General features: G+C 42.3%; 1 protein-coding gene across 1 annotated transcript in view; it reads right to left on the reverse strand.

The window, feature by feature from the left end:
• Positions 1 to 19,930, reverse strand: part of LOC126108948 (procollagen-lysine,2-oxoglutarate 5-dioxygenase) — a 466,456-nt gene that overhangs the window by 36,318 nt on the left and 410,208 nt on the right. The window contains exons 12-13 of the mRNA XM_049914331.1: positions 10,487 to 10,669; positions 6,403 to 6,507 (exon numbers count right to left, since the gene is read on the reverse strand). Coding sequence (XP_049770288.1) covers positions 6,403 to 6,507; positions 10,487 to 10,669 — 288 coding nt within the window. The remainder of the gene's footprint in view (positions 1 to 6,402; positions 6,508 to 10,486; positions 10,670 to 19,930) is intronic.

Below are 19,930 nucleotides of genomic sequence, written 5' to 3' on the forward strand. Positions count from 1 at the left end.
ATTTAAAACATTATTGGCACGTACTGCTATATCTTAAAGAGTAATATATACTAAAAAGGGCCAAGATTCAAAATATATTTTTCATATTTCCTTTAGTTCTTTGACAGATTACAAATTTTAAAATAATTTTGACAGGAAGTACAAGGCGTGTTTTTTAAGTAAGTACCGTTTTGAAATTTAAAAAAAAGATGTGCTAAGATATCTCAATAACTTTATTTTTATATGAAAGCCTGTACCTTAATCTATGCAGTGACATCATTACAATCTGATTCTTCCTCATTTACGTTGTGTAGTGAGTGTTTAAGATGCCTCCGATAATCGTGAGTCCCGCTGACTGTGAAGTTCGGGCTGTTATAAGATTTCTTAGTGCTAAAGGCCTAAAAGCGATCGATATTCGTTGTGAGATCTGTGCAGTTTACAGAGAAAACATAATGAGTGATGGAATGGTAAGAAAGTGGGTGAGAGCATTTAAAGGTGCCCGCACAAATGTGCACAATGAACAACGGAGTGGGCGTCCTTCGGTCGTTAATGAAAGTTTGGTGCAGGAAGTGGACAATAAGGTGAGAGAAAACAGACGCTTTACGATTTCCTCCTTGCGGGATGGCTTTCCTAATGTTTCTCGTAGTGGTTTGTATGACATTGCGACCAAGCACTGGAATTACCGAAAATTGTGCGCACGTTGGGTACCAAAAATTTTGACGGATGTGCACAAAACCCAACATTTAGACAGTGCATTGACTTTCCTTGAGTGGTACCACAACGATGGTGATGATTTCTTAAGCCAAACTGTTACGGGCGATGAAACATGGGTGGCCTATGTCGCACCAGAATCAAAGCAACAGTCCATGGAAGTTGAGCGAGGGCATCGTTTTGCTGCAAGACAAATGCCCGTCCACATGTAGCGAATCAGACCAAAGATCTCATTACACCTTTTCGATGGGAAACTCTAGTTCATCCTCCATACAGCCCCAATCTTGCGTCCAGTGACTACCACCTGTTCCTGCACTTGAAGAAACACCTGGGCGGTCAGCGTCTTCGAGACGATGACGAAGTCAAAACAGTGGTGATGCAGTGGTTAACAAGTCAAGCGGCAGACTTCTATGAGGAGGGTATTCAAAAAACTGGTACAACGTTATGACAAGTACCTCAATGTTGATGGAAATTATGTAGAAAAGTAGATTAAGGTACAGGCTTTCAGGTAAAAATAAAATTATTGAGACACCTTACCACGTATTTTTTTTAATTTCAAAATGGTGCTTACTTAAAAAAACACGCCTTACATAATTATACTCACAAGAATACAATGCGAGATGAATTATTGAGCAATTTCTTCCTCTTGAGCTTCCAAAGTTTCTTGCTCACTCAACAAACATAAAGTGTCTGTAGTAGAATTACAGCAAATTGTGAATGTAATGAGTACATGCACATCATTATGTCAGTACGATCATATTGGCTCAGCCATTCACGACAGCAGCTGTTACATTTGCTAAGATTTCTTTTGAAACAGTTTTCAAAATTGATACCTGAAGGAAGCACCAGTCAAGGGGCAGGTCTTTTTACACAAAGTGGTGGCACGAGCTACTCTCGGGCTTGGTCTCCAAAGTCTTAAAACTGCACTCTATTGGGTGGATGATGAAAGCTTTGCACACTGAGATATGTGCTACAGAGAAATAAGTTTAGTTACTTGCCTTCTAATGGAATCAGCAGCACAACCAGTACCCCTCCATCACAGACACTGACATTATCTCTGGTAGCACACGGAAGTTTCAGGAGTTCGTGACCCAATTTGGCCAGCTAAATAAAGTACCGCACGGCCTACAGGTTAACTCCTGACACGACAATGGGGGACGTCATTCGTAGCTCGGATTTATAATCACTCCCGATGTGGAAAGTAAGCACAGAAACATCTATCCAAGACAGCCTCTAGTTTACACCAAAGCCGAAATTTAATGCGCGTTCCTTCCCTCTCACAGTTTTGAGTAGACTCATTCAGATTAAATGAAATAGGATACACGTACAGACCATTCAGGGGAAAGGGCCAACTTTTCCACCTCCAGTAATGCCTGACTTGTTAAAAATCAAACAATGGAAAATCAGGGACGGAACGTAACAATACCAGAGAAGGAATGATGCTACTCACCATATAGCGGAGATGCCGAGTCGCGATAGGCACGACAAAAAGTACCACAGTCCGGCCACAGAGGAGCGTTCCCCTCGTAACTCAGTACCATCCGGGACTGGAGCAACCGAATTACATTCTCCGCCAGGGTTTCGACTACCTCTCGTCGTGCCCCGAAATGAGAAATGTCCTACCCACTATCCTTCCCACCGCTCCTACCGTGGTATTCCACCGTCGTCCACCGAACCTACACAATATACTCGTCCGTCCTTACACAACCCCTGCTCCCAATCCCTTACCCCTGTAATAGACCTAGCTGCAAGACCTGTCCCACACACCCTCCTACCACCATCTACTCCAGTCCGGTCACTAACATTACCTATCCCATCAAAGGCAGGGCTACTTGTGAAACCAGTCATGTGATTTACAAGCTAAGCTGCAACCACTGTGCTGCATTTTATGTAGGCACGACAACCGACAAGCTGTCTGTCCGCACGAACGGCCACTGACAAACTGTAGGCAAAAAACAAGTGGACCACCCTGTTGCTGAACACGCTGCCAAACACGATACCCCTCATCTCGATGACTGCTTCACAGCCTGTGCCGTACAGATCCTTCCCACCAACAGCAGCTTTTCTGAGCTGCGCAGGTGGGAACTTTCCCTGTAATACATTCTATCCGTAACACTCCTGGCCTCAACCTTCATTAGTCACTGTCCTCATGCATCCGGCCCCCTCCCTGTTCCCATTTCAGCACTACACAGCTGTCACATCACCGCCACATCCAGTCTTTTAATTTATTTTTATTTCCTTTTATTTCTCTCCTTTCCGTTACTTACCCCCTCCTCACCTTCTCTCCTACCCTCCGTCTAACCTGCAGCACTTCACTGCCCGCCACCCCCACCATACTATCCCTCCCCCTCCCCGCCCCAGCCTCCTCCTTACCTCCAGCCAGTCACCACTCCCATCATGCACTGGTGCTGCTGTTCGCAGTGTAGTTTCAATTCTCTGAGACTGCAGACGTGTGCGCAAGTTGCGTTTGCGTGAGTGTGTGTGTCTATTTGTGTCTACTGCTGACAAAGGCCTTAATGGCTGAAAGCTATAATTGTGTGAATCTTTTTGTTGTGCCAACCGCGACTCGGCATCTCCGCTATATGGTGAGTAGCAACTTTCCTTCTCTGGTATTGTGACTTGTTAAAGGTATTTATGGATACAAAATCTACTCACCAGTTGATGGCAGGAGAACACACATATACAGGTATTGAAATTTGCAAGCTTTTGGAACCAATGGCTCCTTCTTTGGGCAGAAGGGTCAAAGCAGCAGGAAGAGGAGTGAAGGGAAAGGACTGTCGAGGTTTAGGAAAAGGGGTAGAGTTCGGAAAAGTCACCCAGAATCCCAGGTCGGGGGAGACTTATCAGACGGGATGAGAAGGAAAGACTGATTGTTGGGGAATGCACCGGATGAGATTTGAAAAACCTCATATTGGTTTTCGATTATTCTATTCTCATCCTGTGCCGTCCACAACAATCAGTTTTTTCTTCTCATCCCATTCGGCAAGTCTCCCTTGACTTACAGTTTTGGGTGACTTTTCTAAGCTACGCACCTTTTCCTAAATCTCATTAGCTCTTTTTCTTCACCCTTCTTCCTTTCCCTTCAGCCCTTCTGCGAGAAGGAGCTGCTGGCTCATGAGGCTTGCATATATCAAAGGCTGTCTCAAAGTACAAAGACATCAGAAAGAAGATCCTAAACACAGGTAATTACCTTACCTTCTGATGAAGTCACCCTCAGAGGTGACGAAACCTGGTCAAAGTATATAGAAAACCTACGCAACCGGTTGGCACAGTTTTACATATTTTTCATATTTCAGTACCTTTGTGGACGTGTTCTCCTGCCGCCAACTGGCGACCAGACATTTTTGTTTATACAGTTACATTATACTGTCCCAAAATTTATTGCTTTTGTTGATGTAAAAATATTTAGTCTCTTTTTCAATGTGAGAATTTATGACTAAAGACTTATGAAACAAAGACTGATGCATTTTTGCTACTTCAATAATGAACACTATGCAGCCATTAATCTTTTGAATGGAAGTCTATTTTTTGTGATTGAATAGCATATTTGAGAGACAAATTCAGCAATGTGGCTCCTTTGCAGGCTTGGCAGGAAAATTTGGGGATTTTTGTGCTTTAGTTATGGTCACTCAAACGACACGCTGTCTGGAAGTTAGCTCCACTCTTCACTTTCCAGTTGCGGGTAGTGATTCAGTTTTTTCACTGGGGATTTTATGAGGTGACTTTCATTTATGAATGAAAATCTCCAACTGCTCAAGAAGCTCCGTCGTCAAGCTTTTATCAGGAATGTGTGGGATAGAAATGTTACCCTTTTTCATACCAACAGCACAAATTGTGGAATCAGCACTAGAGATAAGAATAATATTAACAAACATTTAAAGTTGCTTACTTTGCTCAAGACAGGGTGTTCATTATTCAGAAACGCAAATTTTCAGTAACTAGCCAGCTGCCGTAAGAAGTTCAACTTCTAATAAAGTTCAGTTTGAGAGGAGCCTACAGGATTTATTGATGGCCATCTCCAACTCTTTAATGAATTTCTTAGCAGAATCAACAAATGTGTACATGTTATTAGTAATATGAAATAATGTGAGTATTATGTACAATCTGTCTTCAGTACAGATTCAATGGAGTAATGAAATGAAAGTCGATGTTGTGAAATTGTAATTGTATTTGATGACGCTTGGTTACATCTACATATACATTTATACTCCGCAAGCCACCTAACGGTGTGTGGCGGATGGCACTTTACGTGCCACTGTCATTACCTCCCTTTCCTGTTGCAGTCGCGTTCAGTTCGCGGGAAGAACGACTGCCGGAAAGCCTCCGTGCACGCTCGAATCTCTCTAATTTTACATTTGTGATCTCCTCGGGAGGTATAAGTAGGAGGAAGCAATATATTCGATACCTCATCCAAAAACGAACCCTGTCAAAACCTGGACAGCGAGCTACACCGCGATGAAGTCCGCCGCTCTTGCAGAGTCTGCCACTTCAGTTTGCTAAACATCTCCGTAACGCTATCACGGTTACCAAATAACACTGTGACGAAATGCGCCGCTCTTCTATGGATCTTCACTATCTCCTCCGTCAGCCCGACCTGGTACGGATCCCACACTGAAGAGCAATACTCAAGCATAGGTCGAACGAGTGTTTTGTAAGCCACCTCCTTTTTTGATGGACTACATTTTCTAAGGACTCTCCCAATGAATCTCAATGAATCTGGTACACGCCTTACCAACAATTAATTTTATAAGATCATTCCACTTCAAATCGTTCTGTACGCATACTCTCAGATATTTTACAGAAGTAACTGCTACCAGTGTTTGTTCCGTTATCATATAATCATTCAGTAAAGGATCCTTCTTTCTATGTATTCGCAATACATTACATTTGTCTATGTTAAGGGTCAGTTGCCACTCCCTGCACCAAGTGCCTATCCGCTGCAGATCTTCCTGCATTTTGCTGCAATTTTCTAATGCTGCAACTTCTCTGTATACTACAGCAACATACGCAAAAAGCCACATGGAACTTCCGACACTATGTACTAGGTCATTTATATATATTGTGAAAAGCAATGGTCCCATAACACTCCCCTGTGGCATGCCAGAGGTCACTCTAACGTCTGTAGACGTCTCTCCATTGAGAACAACATGCTGTGTTCTGTTTGCTAAAAACTCTTCAATCCATCCACACAGCTGGCCAGATATTCCATAGGCTCTTACTTTGTTTATCAGGCGACAGTGCGGAACTGTATCAAATGCCTTCCGGAAGTCGAGGAAAATGGCATCTACCTGGGAACCTGTATCTAATATTTTCTGGGTCTCATGAACAAATAAAGCGAGTTGGGGCTCACACGATCACTACAATGCACCTCAGTGTACTGAACATTTAGATGGTTGGTGACGACCGGGTTATTGCCTTTTAAATGAAAACTTATTTAAAATTTTTTGCTTCTACCACATTCATGAGCACCATTTCACTTCGGATCTGTGGACAGTAGATTACATATCTGTTTTTCTTTGTCAGCATTTTTGTGCATTCTTGTTTTCTGACTTGTTCTACAGTCTAGAGGATCCCTTCGCTATGGCTCTATTAGAACAAAAAGTACTTCTAATCTAATGTAAGTGTAAAACTGGCCTTTCCAAAATGTCGCACTCACAATGTGATCTTATGCAACAAGAAAGCCGTGAAGATTTTATTGTGATATTCACTTACATGGTTGGTACCATCAGACCACTGTCCAAATGCTTCCATGATCTCGATGAACTCCTTGCAGAAGCGAGGCGTCACAATTGGGAACCAGTAGACATCTGGACACGGCTGCAAAACCGAACAGAAGGAGCATACTGTAAGTTATGTAATGAGTACAACCTAGAAATGTAATCTTACTACAACTCGCAGCTATGTTATGGGCAACCCTTTTTAGTAGAATTAAATTTATACAAACAATGGAAAATCTAGGATGGAATGTAACAGTACCAGAAAAGGAAAGTTGTTACTCACCATATAGCGGAGATGCTGAGTCGCGATAGGCACAACAAAAAGATTCACACAATTATAGCTTTCGGCCATTAAGGCCTTTGTCAGCAGTACACACAAACACACACACACACACACACACACACACACACACACACACACACAAATGCAACTTGCACACACATCAACAGTCTCAGAGAACTGAAAATTTATACAAAGTATGTTACAATACGGAATTTTTGTCTTTATATTCAATAATTAAATTTTGAAAATTAGGAAATGGGAAAGAGGAAGTAGCAATTACCCAGAACAAATAAACAACTCTATCTTAACCATGCAGGAATGCTAATAAGTTTTGACATCAAAGTAGCAGTCCATATAGCAATATTTTTTTTATTTTTTATTCTGTTTACCAATGTTGATCTTTCAGACCATTCTTGGGCAGAGGCTCTGAAATATGAGGTGTGTCCATAAACTAAGTTTCATTTTGGGAAAAAAATCTCATAAAACATTTTTCCAGCAAAAATTTATTTTTACAAGAAAGAGGATTTCTTAAACTATTATTCAACACAGTTGCAACCATTTTCAGACATTCGTCATACTGGGAAACCAACTTTTCTGTGCGCTCTTCACAGAAAGATGCCTCCAATGAAGGCAGGCACTGCCGAACACTACTTTTGCGTCATTGTTGCTGTCTAAATGCCTTTCTCCAAAATCGTGCTTCAAGTTGAAGAACAAGTGGCAGTCAGAAGACGTGAGATCGGGACTGTGCAGCGGGTGATCGAACTGTTCCCAACCAAATTGCTGACTTATGTTTTGGGTGACACGAGCAGAATAGGGATGAGTTATGTCAAGAAGCAACACAATGTCTCGATTGCGCATTCCACATTTTTTTTTTTACTTGTAACCAGAATGTCGTATCTCTTCCAGAACACAGTGCACGTGATTAATTTTTTTCTTTTTTTTTGTGCTGACAACATTATTTTGAATTTTTGTTTTTTTGGGGGATCGAGAGTGCCTCCACTCCGTCAACTGTTATTTTGCTTCTGGAGCGATATGACAAACCTAAGTTTCATCACCAGTCACAATTCTGTTTAAGAATTCATCTCCTTCATTACTGTATTGGATAAGAAATGTCAAAACACTGCTAAGTCACTTCATTTTGTGAACAACTGCAGGCAATTTAGGAACCTGGCGGGAACACAATTTGCAAAAATTTAGGCAATATGTGACAATCTCTAGCAAAACAGTCTTTGAAGTTTGTGGATACTCATCACAAAGCATTCATGTTGTGAACTGTCTGTTTTCACATATTTTGTCATTCACTTTCTCAACCAAACCACCACTGTCAACAGAAGGCTATCCTCTACGTGCTTTGTCAAGAACACTGATTCGTCCATCGCTGAATTGTCTCACCCATTTCCTCACTATTAGATCAGTTATTACATTTCCACCACAAATCTCTACAAGCTGATGATGACTTTCAGCTGGCTTAACATTCTCTGCATTCAAAAACCACATTACAGGGCAAGCTTCAGAGTCACCAGACTCAGGGAATATCTTAAAAATTTTGATCACTCGCAAATGCAAACACAACACAAACCGGCTGTAATAGGGTCAATGGGAAGACAAATAAATAGAGAGATGAGTGCGAATTTGAACTGTGACATTAGTGCTGCAGTAGCAGTAAAATGGAATGGTTCTTACTTTCCGGACACACTTCATTTATAACAGTTACAAAACATCGTGTGTGACACTCACTTGACAACATTGAAATCTATCATAAAAGCAACATATAATATTACAAGGTGCGACAATAAAGTAATGAGACTGATTTCGTTTGCAAGATGTGGCAACCCTGCACACTTGTGTAGGCACAATATCTTTGACCTCGGTCTATAAGCTGGTTCTAGTCCAAGTGGCACATCAGTGCAACTGCTCAGTCATGACTTGTGCTGTAATAATAATAAGTTAACATGTGTTTGTGTCTCTCATTACGGAAATGGAACCGCATAATATTGCACAACGGTATGCCATTTCTTTTTGCGTTAAATTGGGTGAAAATGCGCCGACAACTTACGGTAAGCTTCAGAAGGTTATGTAAAGAGCTCAAGTATTTTTTTTTTTTTTTGGCATAACATGTGTAGTGAAGGCAGAACGAATGTTGAAGATTAAGACCGCAGTGGATGACCATCAACCTCACGGACGGTTGTCAACTTGGCCAGGGTGCGTTACCTCGTACGATCTGATCGAAGATTATCCGTGGAAATGATTGCAGAAGAACTGAACATCAATTGAGAAACGGTTCGTCTAATAATAACTGAAGATCTCAGTATGAGAAAGATTTGTGCAAAAATGGTCCCCAAAAATCTCATACCACAACAGTGAGTAACACGGAAAAATGTGGCAGCCGATCTGTTAGAGCAAACGGAAATCAATCCAGAATTGTTGACCTGTGTTATCACTGGTGATTAAAGTTGGTTTTTTCAGTACGATCCAGAGACAAGACGCCAAAGTTCGCAAAGATGCTCAAAGGGACCACCCAGACCAAAAAAAGCTTGCATGTCAAAGTCAAAAGTGAAATGAATGCTTGTGTGCTTCTTTGATTCCAAGGGAATTGTTCATAAAGAGTGAGTGCCTCCTGGACAAACAGTTAACCAATATTACGACAAAGAAATTTTAGAAAGACTTCATAACAGAGGTTTTCGTGTCTGTGCCAACATTGCTGATAATTGGATTCTGCATCACTATAATGCAATATCCCATACTGCTCTGCCACTACAGTAATTTTTAACCTCAAAGCAAATATCAGTACTACCACAGTTATTCACCAGATATCGCTCCGTGTGACTTCTTTTCTATTCCCAAGAGTCAAAACGGCGGTCAGGGGACACCATTTTCAAACAACACAAGGTGTCCAAAAAGCTGTGACGAGGGTTTTGGAGGATATTACACAAGATGAGTTCCAGAAATGTTACCATCAATGGCAGAAACATTGGAAAAAGGGTGTGCAATCAGAAGGGAATTACATTGAAGGAGACGACACTAAACTTGACTAAAACGGTAAGCAACATTTTTTTTCACTTCAGTCTCATTACTTTACTGTTGCATGTATTTCCTAGCCTGTGTGCCAAGCCGCTGTGTACACCTGACTGGCACCTCTCAGAAACTGCTATCTGGCTAGTAAAAGCTATGGGCTATAGAAGTGAAGCTCCAACTTCTGTTCCTCATACTATCCTTAGTAAAAATAATTAAAATCCACAAGTAGCATGTGTATAAAAGAAAATCCTCATACTGTACGTGAACATGTAATACAATGTGGTCTACAATCTGCTAAAACATTTGCAAAAGTTTAAAAGGTCGACAGCCAGTATACTATAAATTGCCCACTGTCCCGTACTTGACCAAGCTATTATATATGGTTCGGAAGCCAGATGCATTGAGCAAGCCACCCCTTCAACTCACACTCCACTCACATCCCCCAGCATCACACGACACTTCTCCCATACATCCTATCGGCTGCTGCAGACACTGCTCTCAAAGTATGGCCTGCAAACAAACTTAAATGGAACTACCCACTTCTGGCTTGGAATACAGGCTGACTTTGGCCCCCAGGCCACAAAAAGTGTATTTTATTTGGGTTCATATCATATGACACACGTAATATAATATAACGTATTAATCGGTAGTAGCAGGGAATCTACTACCAATTAAGACCCGTAAAGGAGTTATTTGAATTAAATGTTCTTCCCAGCAAAGAGAATATAAATAAATAAAAACAGGTACAGAAACTCGGTACCACAGCAATGCCTGCCCTCACCTGCTGGGCCGTGTTGTTGGGGTTGAAGTTCTCGGTGTAGTTGGCGTGGATGTAGCGCTGCTCCCAGTCCCACCTGTTCTCGAAGATCTGGTAGACCTCCGGGTTCGTCTTCGACGTGTCGAACGTGTCCGGGTCCACCAGGTGGCCGAAATCTAGCCGGTTTGACACGTGCATGAAAATGTCCTGCAAGGAAGAAGAATACATTATTCTAAATGCTGTGACCAGGATGAGCATTCACAGGAATGTATCCAAGTATCCAAAAAGGGGTGGGGGCAAAGTGAAGTTCTAAAAAATTACATTAAAAAAATGTTGCAGCCTAAAGAACTGCATTTAGTATAGAATTGGAAGGAGAATCAGCATTGGTGTATTTTTTGTTTCTTGTTTTATTCTTCGCAAAATCGATTTTTGGTCACTGCGATCACTCTAAGCTTGTCGATACCAGTGCCTACCAATTTTACTGTATATTACAGCACTGAGGATGGTCACTAAGTGACTGAATATCGATTTTGCAGAGAATAACAAAAATAAATAAATAAATAAATAAATAAATAAAAAAAATACGACCAATGCTGATTCTCCTTCCAATTCTATCCACTATTTGGTCGTGGTGCACAGAACACTCCATGGAGCTGCCAATCAACTGCATTTACTGTCACCAGTGTATAATGTGTGCGTATTGAAGGATTGTAGTGTCAGTGATTTATTCGCCAGCGTCGTCAGCAATCAGATGGTGCTCCAGAGGCTCGCCTGTATGCCCTCTATTTTGTCAACGCAGGCAGTAATGCGCTGGATTTATAGGTGAACAGTGTTTGCGACATTCATTCTTGGCTACAACCGAGCTGCACTGAGTGTTCTCCTGCTGAATAGCTTCAGCCATTTGAACAGTCACACTGTGGGCCTGCGGAAGCTGGATGGGTGTACTGATGGATTACAGCACGTGTTGGGCGCAATGTGTCAGTCACTGGTTGGTCGGTTGGTTTGTGGATTAAAGGTACTAAACTGTTTGGTTATCAGTCCCTTTTCCTACAGTCACGCAGTTCCTGGATGAAAATCATATACCAAAAATATCCTATTGCCTGAAATCTGGAGAAGGAACAATATATGTAAAACTAAACGTGTAGCCACACTGAAGGAGAACACGAAAGAAGCATGCCAAATGTGAAAACGTGAACTAAAAGGAAGAAAGTGGTAAAAGATGTTAAAACAATATACACTACTGGCCACTAAAATTGCTACACCATGAAGATGACGTGCTACAGACGTGAAATTTATCCAACAGGAAGAAGATGCTGTGATATGCAAATGATTAGCTTTTCAGAGCATTCACACAAGGTTGGTACCGGTGGCGACACCTACAAAGTGCTGACATGAGAAAAGTTTCCAACCGATTTCTCACACAGAGTTGCCTGGTGAAATTTTGTTGGGATGCCTCGTGTAAGGAGGAGAAATGCATACCGTCAGTTCCGACTTTGATATAAGTCAGATTGTAGCCTATCGCGATCGCGGTTTATTGTATCACAACATTGCTGCTCGCATTGGTCGAGATCTAATGACTGTTACCAGAATATGGAATCGGTGGGTTCAGTAGGGTAATACGGAATGCTGTGCTGGATCCCAACGGCTTCGTATCATTAGCAGTTGAGATGACAGGCATCTTACCCGTACGGCTGTAATGGATCGTGCAGCCACGTCTCAATCCCTGAGTCAACAGATGGTGACGTTTGCAAGACAACAACCGTCTGCACGAACAGTTCGACGACGTTTGCAGCAGCACGGACTATCAGCTCAGAGACCACGGCTGCAGTTACCCTTGACGCTGTATCACAGACAGGAGCGCCTGCGATGGTGTACTCAACGGCGAACCTGGGTGCACGAATGGCAAAACGTCATTTTTTTTGGATGAATCCCGGTTCTGTTTACAGCATCACGATGGTCGCATCCGTGTTTGGCGACATCGCAGTGAACACACATCGGAAGCGTGTATTCGTCATTGCCATACTGCCGTATCACCTGGCATGATGGTATGGGGTGTCAGTGGTTACATGTCTCGGTCACCTCTTGTTCGCACTGACGGCTCTTTGAACAGTGGACCTTACATTTCAGATGTCTTACGACCCGTGGCTCTACCCTTCATTCGATCCCTTCAGCAGGATAATGCACGACCGCAAGTTGCAGGTCCTGTACGGGCCTTTCTGGATACAGAAAATGTTCCACTGCTGCCCTGGCCAGCACATTCTTCAGATCTCTCACCAACTGAAAACGTCTGGTCAATGGTGGCCGAGTATCTGGCTCGTCACAATACGCCAGTCACTACTCTCGATGAACTGTGGTATCGTGTTGAATCTGCATGGGCAGCCTTACCTGTACACGCCATCCAATCTCTGTTTGACTCAATGCCCAGGCGTATCAAGGCCGTTATTAGGCGGTTGTTCTGGGTACTGATTTATCAGGATATATGCATCCAAATTTGAAAATGTAATGACATGTCAGTTCTAGTATAATATATCTGTCCAATGAATACCTGTGTATCATCTGCATTTCTTCTTGGTCTAGCAATTTTAACGGCCAGTAGTGTAGCAGATGGCCTGGGCTGGCTGATTGCAAGAATAAAAAAGGGATGAGCCAGCCAGTCTGCCACACACTAAAAACTCCAGTCTAAAACCGCCAGGCAAGAAAAACAGAGATGGTGAAATGATGAACAACAAGTCGGACAGACAGCACCGGAGGGAGCAAGAAAGAGTTAAAATGCAGGTAGGGTGAAGGTCTGGGAAAGATGGACCATGCCCACCCTTAGAATGAGTGATAAAAACCCCCATCTTGAACAAAACTTAAAACTAGAGGTGAGGCGCTGTTACCTAAGTCTGTCTGATGGTGGCTAAATTTGGACAGTCCAACAAGATGTAGCCCACAGTCCAGTGTGTAGCACAGTGACACAGGTGGGTCCTCGCGACATAGGAGGTGACAGTGAGTCAGCTGAGTACGGCCGATGCTGAGCCGGCAAATGACAACGGAGTCCTCACAAGAGGTTCGCGTGGAGAACTGCCGTACATTCGTCATCTCCTTTACTGTACGTAATTTGTTCGGTACAGTAAGGGAGGACCATTCCATACTCAGAGCCCAAAAACTTTGCAGCAAAATATTAATCAAAGATAAGATTCCGATATGCTATCCCCAGACTCGGTTCACGAGTAGCCTCTTTGGCAAGACTGTTGGCAAGTCCATTTCCCGGGATTCCGACACGTCCCAGGATCCGTACGCAGGCCACTGACAATATTATTTGAGGACGAGGACTCTCGAATGGCCATCACAAAAGGATGGCGAGGACAGCACCGGTCAAAAACTTGTAAGGCGCACAAGGAGTCGCTACAAATGAGGAACAACTCTTAGTTGCAGGTGCGGAGTGCGAGAGATGGCTACCAGTTCTGCAGTGACAACACTGCAGCCGTCTGGCAAGAAGTGCTGTTCAGTACATCCTGCACGAGCATAAGCAAACCCAAACATGACCGTCAATCGACGAACTGTTCCTGTAAACTACAAGGGTCACTACAAAAGAAATGCACACTTTTTTTTTTGTTTGTTAAAATACAGTTTTCATTCTGCATGTGTGAAAGTTATACAGTGTGTAGATGCATCCTTCCCGCTTGTTTTCAAACTTAGTTCAACCTGTTCCCGTGAGTGGCGCCGTCACAGCACGTCTTCAAGATGGCTGCTGCACTTGACGTTCGTCAGAAGCAACGTACTGTCATAGAATTCCTGTGCTGTGAAAACGAGACAGTGGGAAACATCCACAATAGGTTGAAAAAGGGGTACGGAGATGCTGCAGTCGATCGCAGTACAGTTAGTCGGTGGGCAAGCAGGTGACGCGATGAAAGCGGGCACGGCAATATTGAGGATTGTCCTCGCAGTGGCAGGCCTCGTACTGCACACACTCCAGACAATGTGCAGAGAGTTAACGAATTGGTGACTGCTGACAGACGCATCACAGTGAACGAATTGTGACTCTACGTTGGGATAGGGGAAGGAAGTGTTTGCAGAATACTGAAAGTGTTGGCGTTAAAAAAGGTTTGTGCCCGGTGGGATCCCAGGATGTTGACAGTGGCTCACAGAGAAACAAGAAAAACGGTACGTAGCGAACTTTTGGAACAGTATGAGAATGGTGGAGATGAATTTCTTGGAAGAATTGTGACAGGTGATGAAAGATGGCTCCCTCATTTTTCACCAGAAACCAGAGTGGTTATGGAACCACCATAAATTCTGATGCATATTTGACGACACTAACGAAACTTCAAGCTCGGCTGAGTCGTGTTCGACCACATTGGCAAAAGCAGGATGTTTTGCTGTTGCACGGCAATGCACGGCCACATGTCAGTCAAAAAACCGTGGAAGCGATCACAAAACTCGGATGGACAACACTGACACACCCACCTTACAGTCCTGACCTGGCTCCATGTGACTGTCATCTCTTTGGGAAACTGAAAGACTGCCTTCGTGGAACAAGGTTTGAAGATGATGACTCCCTTGTGCACGCTGCCAAATAGTGGCTCCAACAGGTCGGTCCAGAATTTTACCCTGCGGGTATACAGGCCCTGGTTCCGAGATGGCGTAAGGCAGTTGAGAGGGATGGAAATTATGTGGAGAAATGAAAATGTTGTTCCTAAAGGATGTATCTACACACTGTAAAACTTTCAAACATATAGACTAAAAGATCGATTAAAATAATAGTGTGGATTTCTTTTGGAGTGACCCTCGTACCTCTGAACCCTGAGCTACGTGAAGAATAGTATCGGTGATGTGTCGGTGTTTTAAGCTGTGGTGTGTGGAACATTCTCATACCGTCAGGCGAGTTTGCAGACGTCCACCCGGTAAAGATGCACGTCGGGGTGGACACACTGTGGGAGTGGCGGAGGCAGACCCTGCATCGTCGAGGTTACGAAATCCGGGCACGTGTCGTATCTGCTCTGACATCACGGACTACTGCAAGCCGTCTGCTTGCAGCAGCATTGAGACAACGTGCGCGTGTGGCCAGGCTACCACCGACTCTGTGGTCTGGGGTCGTGGAAGAGTCGACACAAGAATGGTGTGCTGCTCTGTCATCTTCAGTGATGACAGTAGGTTCTGCTCCGGTGTGAGTGATGGACGTATGTTTGTACGTCGGAGACCTGCTGGGCAGCCTAGTCCGGAGTGCATTCTGCCGCAACACACAGATCCCAACCTAAGCTTCACGGTATGGAAGCCATCAGTTAAGGGGCTCCGGAACGCCCTATACTTGCACTGTTAAAATAACGCTTATAAATTACATCTTTCCTCACAAAGTATTTGAGGTACGAAGTTGAACTTTTTACAGATTATTTATTGGAATATGGGCTACAACTTAACACAGCGATTTTACAAAATTTTAGTTCAGTTAATAAAGATGATTTTTTTTTCAATTGTAATGAAAATTCACAACATTTTTTTGCAATTTTTTATTTATATATTCAAAAATATACAGTTTTTTGGAAAAAGGCTGTGTTAAATTATGCAGAAGGTACTGTGTAACATTTACTGAAAGTTTGAAACAAATATGTTTGGAAGATCCTTAGAAAACATGTAATTAGTATGAGAAAATAAAAGTTTTGGGAATCGAGCGACAAAGATTGGATTAACTTTTTAGTGCATTCCAGGTCCATAGGATGGATTATCTTCATCCTCTGCAAACTCCTCCTCCAGCTTCCTCTTGTTCCTCCTCCTGTTTACTCTTGCTTGTATTTCTAGACTCTTTACAGCCCTGTCTGCAGCCCGAAGGCGTTCCTTGTCTAAAGCAAGTTAGGTTCACTCACTTGGTTATCGTCTTTATTGTTTACAGTAATAACACATACCTTTGGCTTTCCAACATATCTCCTTTTCTTAAAAGCCTTCAGAGGATTTCTAATAACTTTACTTTTACTCATTATTATACTTCAACAAAACAGAGACTCAAGAAACATAATTAATTACGAATATTTTCGAGATAACGACAGAGTAAATAAACATCAAACAATCGACAATCACACCAGTGATATATATTGAACCGTCACAGGTTAGCCACAACACATACTTTATCTCACATCACTAAAATGTACCTGATGAACACGGACGTTAATAATAACACCATTTGACAGCAGTTTAACAGCGCCACAGTGGGTCACGCCCATGTAGAACACATTTAAAAAAAAAACTTAAAAATAGTTGTAGTCTTCGGAATTTAATAAATTATATATCTATTAAAAGGTAATAGTCTGCAGATTAAGAAAACGCAAAAAAGTAAAAATTGAACTTTTCATGATTTTGAGCCTTTCCGGAGCCCCTTAAAATGGCTCTGAGCACTATGGGCCTTAACATCTGTGGTCATCAGTCCCCTAGAACTTAGAACTAAATAAACCTAACTAACCTACGGACATCACACACGTCCATGCCCGAGGCAGGATTCGAACCTGCGACCGTAGCAGTCGCGCGGTTCCGGACTGAGCGCCTAGAACCGCTAGACCACCGCGGCCGGCAAGCCATCAGTTACAACTCATGTATACAGTTGGTGTTTACGCACGGTAAAGCGACCAGTGCCTGCTACATTGCAGAGGCTGTTATCCCCGTGCTACTGACGTTTCTTTGACAAGGAGGTGAAGTGCTTTTTCAGCAGGACAAGACACATCCACATACGGCTGCCATAACGCAACATTCCCTTCACAGTGTACGACAACTATCCTGGCCTGAAAGACGTAGGGATCTCTTGCCAACAGAACACATATGGAACACGAAATGGGAATTTACTTGTTCTCCAGGGAATGCAGGAGCTATTCCCGTATTGCAACCGAAGACAGAAGATGCTAAGGGCAGTCCGTCATAGTATCCCACTTGGCATCTTTACAATTGTTTACGTGTGAGAATTTATGTCTGCTTTGCTGTCAGAAGGGGTGTACTGTGTATTGATGCTACTGTTTATGTGCCCCTTAAGCCGTCGGCACAAGGACCGTGCTGTCGGACGTTTACATCGAGCGTGCCAAGTTCAACGTGCTGCTGAACGCTCAGGGACGATGCGACTTGTGCATACGGTACGTGGGGCTCTAACGTGGTATACCAACACCGACTCAAAGGAAGGCCTCGGCGCTTGTTGGTGACGTCACGTCAGCTACGCACGGTGAACGCCAGGTCTGTTGCAGGCAGAAGCGCCTGGGCGTGCTTATCACTATAAATCTCTTATTTTTGGATAAAATGTTTGGTATTGTTTTGGATTCTGCAGTTTTATTTAGATGAAAGATTTTCTTACTATCGTACAGCTACAAATGAAGATCATAGTTCTGTATTACTGAATCCTGTCGAAACAAACGTAGATCAATACGAGAAAACGCTTTGCCCCATTGGAAGCTTCGGAAATTTTACATTCGAGTAACTATATTTACTTGATCCATTTTGTTGTCGAAACTTACCCCCAACCCCCTTACAATTAACTCGTTTCTTTTATTTATTTATTTATTTTCGTTTGACATCGTCAATGGAAATGTGAACTAATTTACCTGTGTAAATGTTCAACTGTTGCCAATTATTAGATTACAGTTGTTTTCAACGAAAGGAATTCTAAACAGGAAACAAAATAGCTTCATACACCGAAAATACTGCTGAGCTTAAACTTTTTTAAACATGCACATTAGAAAAGATAAATATTCCCGTCTTGCAACTGAAAGGAGAAACTTTATAAGATAAAAAAATTTTATTTGATAAAACAAGTATCTCTCTTTTGCCTCTTCTTCTGTCCCCCACCCCTTCCCCCAACGTGTACAATCGCAAGATATTTCATTAACATTCAGTGCTCCCAGCGCCGGCTTTAGGGTGGGGCGACCCGGGCGGTCGCCCAGGGCACCGGGGCCCCACGTACTAAACGCATGTAAAAAAAAAAAATTACAATTTACAATCACCCATTTCGCGAAACTAAAATATTATTCAGTCTCATTCAACATACGTCACTAATCTCACGAATGCGCGATGAATTCGGGGTAGCAGAAGAGAAATCATGCTGAATGCAATCTTCGTATTGTCTGCAACCATCCATGTTTGACGCGGGCTAGCACGGGCTCTACCAAAGCGCCTCTCTTATTTGTTTCAAGAACTGCAACAAGGAAGAGCCCATGCAGCCGCACCATCTCTCGTTCACAACAGAAACTACCGGTCGCTCCAAATAAAAGAAAATAGACTGTGAAATATACATTACATTATGATTTAATTAATACGAATGTATTTATATCGAATATTTGTGACTTAATGACTCATGTACATTAATTAATAGATCATGCAATGCGTGCACTTCATTCATAGAGAATTCTCCCCTAACGTACTGAAATAATACAGCGCCACACAATGTTTGTTAGACTGCATATGTTGGCAGCGCTACGATTTGCACCCGCATGTCAGTAATTGTCAGTAAGAGTCGGAGGCAGCGGTTATGTTTTCGTGGCTGAATAATTGTGAGTGAAACGAGTGTCGTGACTGTGTCAACATTTTAATTTTCTGGTAAGTGCGAAAAACATTTTTATCTTTCAGTTCAGGTTTTTTTCTAGTTACGTCTACTGATAGGTGAATTTCTTTATTTGTTATAGATCGAATATTGTGGTCGCGAAATAGAGCAGTGTCCAAGCAATAATTTGTCAAATTATTAAATCATGCCAGGAGAGAAGGAAATGATTAAAAAAAGCTTTCTGGTTCAGAAAATCGGAAAAGAAAAGCTGAAAAAGAAAAAGTTCTTGAAGAAACTGAAAAGCACATGAATATTTATAAGTACCTTAAAGGAAATTCTAAGGCAAATACTTCAGATATTGAATCAAAAGTCCATGTATCAGCAAATATTTCTTCAGACTGTGAACAATTATACACAAAAAATATACAATCACCTATTGAAGGTGATCAAATTGACCAGCGAAGTACATCTTTGCATGAATCCTCTGATATTTCTCCAAGTCAAAATCAACACATGACATCTGTGGTCAATGAAAGTATCAACGTTCTTGCAATAAAAGAATACAATGTTTCTGATGTAGGTACGTGGCCAAAAGTACTTAATGCTAGAGATATAGATCGCATTATAATATGTGGATCCTCACAAGTATGTCTAAATAACTTTCCAAAAGATGAAAATGGGCGTCATTTCTCTTCAACTCATTACACAAGAAAACTATCAAACGAAGAAACTATCAGACGACGGTGGCTAGTTTATTCTGTATCAAACGACAGTGTCTTTTGCTTTTGTTGTCGACTGTTTGATTTAAAATCAACTACTAATTTGACTACCACTGTGGGTTTCAGAAATTGGAAACATTTAAGTGAAGCTCTGAAACTGCATGAAAATAGTCCTAACCACAAAAAAGCATTTACTCAATGGACTGAAGCTGAAATCAGGTTTAAAGCTGGATTAACTATTGACAAGGAAGAACAAAAGCT

This window comes from Schistocerca cancellata, chromosome 11 (assembly GCF_023864275.1).
Source record: "Schistocerca cancellata isolate TAMUIC-IGC-003103 chromosome 11, iqSchCanc2.1, whole genome shotgun sequence".
In the NCBI taxonomy this organism is placed as follows: domain Eukaryota; kingdom Metazoa; phylum Arthropoda; class Insecta; order Orthoptera; family Acrididae; genus Schistocerca; species Schistocerca cancellata.